The 5000-nt window shown below is 42.4% G+C and overlaps 1 protein-coding gene across 1 annotated transcript in view; it reads right to left on the reverse strand.

The window, feature by feature from the left end:
- Positions 1 to 5000, reverse strand: part of LOC144524040 (protocadherin-1-like) — a 248138-nt gene that overhangs the window by 122951 nt on the left and 120187 nt on the right. The window contains exon 5 of the mRNA XM_078260004.1: positions 1092 to 1311. Within this exon, the coding sequence (XP_078116130.1) occupies positions 1092 to 1311 (220 nt within the window). The remainder of the gene's footprint in view (positions 1 to 1091; positions 1312 to 5000) is intronic.

Below are 5000 nucleotides of genomic sequence, written 5' to 3' on the forward strand. Positions count from 1 at the left end.
AGCAACAATGAGGCTTTTTTGCTGCTCAGTTTCTACATTAAAACAGGCAGAAGCATACGAAGTCAACATGCTAACGTCATGGTAATAATTTGCTAGCGTAATGTCTATGTTTTACCCGCTTACTGTGTTTCAACTTTTAAGTTACACCAAAGCTATTCAGTTAAAAGTCAGCATCAAAGTTAATATCATAAAAACAACACAGTTGTATTTCCCAGATTTCAGTATTTCATTATGAGAATACATGCTAACAATATTTGTACATTTGATCACAGCTAGTAACTGGCTTCAAACTCATCAATAATAAAGCTAAAAACATCTTTATGTGTGTTGTGGTAAACCTCTGGGGTGATGTAGCATCATTAGCATCATTTACACCTTTTCAGCAATGTAAGAGAGTTTTTACAACTCAGTTTTTAGTGTTTTTCGAATCAAAACAGGCAGAACTGTAAGAGTCAACATGCTGAGTCATGCTAGCATAATGCTAACAAGTCACTCAAAAGTGAAAACACTTTGGTGTGTGTTGTGTTTAGACAACAAGGTGAATAATTATGTTGATGTAGCATCATTAGCATCTCTACTCAGCTACCTGGCTACCTTTCCCATTAACCTGTTAATGTTAGCTACATGTTTTAAAAGCTGCTGTCAACCAACATGCTAACAAGAGGATGACAAAGTGTATTGTGTTAGCGTGTTCCCAGCTAGCCTCCCTCTGTGGATCTATAAGTGGAGCTGATGGAAGGTTGGACTGAGTATGATTTACATAATTGGGATGTTAATTCGTTAAGCCGTGGGAGTTGATTATGTTGCATATTGATTATGTTGTGCTGCTGTGAGGTCACACACCTCTTTAACGAACAGCGCAGGGAATTGTGGGAGTCTGATTAAAAATACGACGTTAACATTCCTGCTGACACGCCACATTTTGACATGCGTGTGTGTGTGTGTGTGTGTGTGTGTGTGTGTGTGTGTGTGTTATGAAAAGAGTGTTAGTGAGTGTGAAAGCCAGCAGGGTTTTTGAGTGTGTGTGCATGGATGGATGGAGGAGGTGAAAATAGGTGTAGAGGGAGAGGGGAAACTCCACCTGGTCTTACCGTTCTCCGGGTGCTCCATCTCGCCGATGCTGCCGTCGGGCGTGGTCCGCTCGTAGTGATCCTCTGGCAGCGCCAGGGGCCCGATCCGTGGCCCTGACGACGACTTGGAGCTGGGCGTCTCCGACTCCTCCAGGCCGCTGTCGTAGTAGCTGTGTTGGGACGCGTCCTGCAGGTCCTGCGCCTGATTGGCTGTGGAGAAGGTCACTCGGCGGTGGGGAGGCTGTGATTGGCAGACAGAGAGAAAAAAAAGGGGGGAAGGATTAGTTTCTCAAACATTCAAAAGTCATGATGACAATTTAAGTTAAATTTAACATTTAAGATTGTTTTATTAGAAATCAGTCTGAGTTTGATGCGGTGCAGATGAAGTACTTTAAATGATTAAAGACCTCGAGTAGAAGCCAGACTGTAAAAATAACTTTAAAGAAGCCATTTGGACACAGCGAGTGGAACAAACACTTTCCAAAACTTCTCTTCTCTTTGCATTCAAAAGTTCTCAAACTCACTGATTTGATTCCTCACTTTAATTTTGCTCCTAAAAAACACAAGAGACATCAGCCAACTTTCAGATCATCGCCACAGATCTCGTTTCATCTCCGTAGCTGCTTTCATGTCTTGTGTCGTCTTATTTCATTTTACATCATCTGATTATCTCATTTTCTATCATCTTTTATTTAAAAACCAGTCAGACGAAGATGTTGACATCAATGTCCAACCGACACCCAACGCTGCGTCGTGGTCCACACATCTCGAGGACTAAATTAATTGGTTTATATGAACAAACTTGCAAGCTAAAGAATTGTGACTGATCGGTTATTAAAGGCCGTCTTTCTGTAGCTTGTTTTATGTGGCTCAGTTGGTAGAGCGGGCGCACATATGTAGAGGTTTACTCGTTCATCTGTCCTATGGAAATAAAGGCCTAAAAAGGCCCAACAAGTAGTAGTTGACCATTAAGTAGTCAATACACTTTGCCATTTCTATGATTGAAAACTTAAAATAAGACACACTTTTCAGGAGCAGAGTATAACTCTGACACATCACACAAAAACATCCACGAAAACCTGCAATACAAAATTGTAATACTGTCAACTGAAATGCATACTGATAAACTCTCTTTTCGCCTCCCTCTGTGGATGTATTGGAAATACACGTACACATGCATACATAGAAACATACCAAATGCATACAGCCAACCACATTCAGTACTTTAGATTACGTTGAATGTTTCAGACGAGGTTTTTTAAGTCACCAATCATGAAGTGCGACGTCCCTGGTTTACGTTTAGTTCCACAGTTCTCTCCCTTCATTTCCTAGTCATACAACGCCCAAACATATTAACCCTGGTGTTGTCTTCCAGTCGACTATGCAACGTTATGTTTTTCAGGGTCCAAATTTTGACATTTTTGTCACTTTTATCCAAGTATTTTTGTCACTTTTTCCAATGTTTTTGAAAATTTTTGTCTGCGCTATTTTGACATTTTTGTATTTTTTTCCCCCCCCCCTCGTTTTTGAAGCTCTTTCCGACTTTTTTGTCACTTTTTTCAATGTTCTTTTATCTTTTTTTTCCTCAAATGATGTCAAATTGAACCCTCACATTCAATAAAAGTAGTGAACGGATTTCTTTACCTGTGAAGAGCGTTGTATGGAGCTATCCAGGTTATTTTTTTTTTTTTTTTTAAGTTGGTTGAAAGAAACCCAAAATTCTGATATAGAAACGTTTAGAAAAAGGGTTAATAGTGATATCTGAAAACGAGTTCACTTTTAGTTACGTATATGTTAATGTGAAATAAAAATAAGCCTGTTTCTTTCACGATATCTCATCTCATATGACTCCAAATGTAGATGAGATTACAGCGCGTTAGATTGCACTTTATTTGCGAGTTTCTCCAACGTGTGTTTGGTTGTTCTCCCGCAGAACGCTTTCTGTCATGGAGCACGTGGTTTTCATAGACGCAGCAGGCTGAACACACACTTCACTGCTCCATTTACTGTGTGTTTCTGGGGGTGGAAGGTAGCTGTCTGACGCCTCGTGTGTTTGATGGTTTTGTAATTAGAATACAATTAGCCTTCCCATAGCACTGCAGGGACGACGGACGCACACACACACACACACACACACACAGAGACACACACACACACACACACACACACACACACACACACACACACACACACACACACACAGACACACACACACACACACACATACATACACACACAGACACACAGACACACACACACACACACACACATACATACACACACACACACACACAGACACACACACACACACACACAGACACACACACACACACACACACACAGACACGTACATACACACACAGACACACACACACACACACACGACACACAGAACACACACACACACACACACATACATACACACACACACACACACAGACACACACACACACACACACACACACATACACACACACACACACACAGACACACACACACACACACACACACACACACACACAGAGACACACACACACACACACACACACACACAGAGACACACACACACACACAGACAGACAGACACACACACACACACACACAGAGACACACACACACAGACAGACAGACACACACACACACACACACACACACACACACACACACACACACACACACACACAGAGACACACTCACACAAACAGACAGACACACACACACACACATACATACACACACACACACACACACACACACACACAGACACACACACACACACACACACACACACACACACACACACACACACACACACACACACACACACACACACACACACACACACACAGACACACACAAACAGACAGACATACACAGACACACACACAGAGACACACACACACAAACAGAGACAGCTGACCGGCCTGGCTGATAAAGAGCGACATCTCTGGCTCGGCAGATACTCCGTCACCATGGCAACTGGGCGCTGTCAGGACCCTGAACCAGTAAAACCAGCAGATCAGAGCAGCTCATCACCCAGAAACAGACTGAGTTTGAGCTCTTCTTTTTTTTTTTTTTTTTTAATGCCTTTATCTCTTACTTTTTTAAGCAGCTTTTTTTTGCAGCAGCTGGAAGCTCTGCTGCCTTGCTACAGTATCTGTCGCTTCACATGTCTTTACAGACCCAATCACCATGTTTGTTTACAATAACTTCCAGGTAGAAAACTCCTGTGTCTCTCGTACACACAATGTAATGGCGCTGAGAAAACAGGGGCAAGGAACAACTGGATATCCTCTCATCTCCTTCATCTGAAATGCATGTTTGATGCTTTCATACGTCAACACTTTGACTAACGGTAGCTTGGAGAGCTAATGTACCTGTTGGGCAACAGACTAAAGAACATGACACCGCCCACACTAGCAGTCAGTCCGACCGGCGGTGTGATGTTGCTGTTCCTAGCGCTAGATTTGGTTTATTAAAGATGCTAGCAAAGGAACACAGGACAGAAAATAAACACAGCACAGACTTGTGCTCATATTATGCTCATTTTCAGCTTCATAATTGTATTTAGAGGTTGTATCAGAATAGGTTTACATGGTTAAATTTTCAAAAAACATCATATTTTTTGTTGTACTGCTCATTGCTGCAGCTCCTCTTTTCACCCTGTGTTCAGGTCTCTGTTTTAGCTACAGAGTGAGACCTCTCACTGCTGGAACATCTAGGCGTGGTACGGTTCATGAAAAAACATGCGTCAGTCCACTGTTAACGGTCACTAACCACTTCCTGCCGTAGTGGCCACTTTATACACCTATGTTAAAACACTTACTGGAAACGACGAGGGGGATGAGCGTGACGAACGCAACACATGGCAGCTGATTGGACGAACGCGTCACGTGGGTCTGGCTGCTCCCGAATTTCAAAACAGACTCT

Source organism: Sander vitreus, chromosome 10, assembly GCF_031162955.1.
Source record: "Sander vitreus isolate 19-12246 chromosome 10, sanVit1, whole genome shotgun sequence".
Classification (NCBI taxonomy): Eukaryota; Metazoa; Chordata; class Actinopteri; order Perciformes; family Percidae; genus Sander; species Sander vitreus.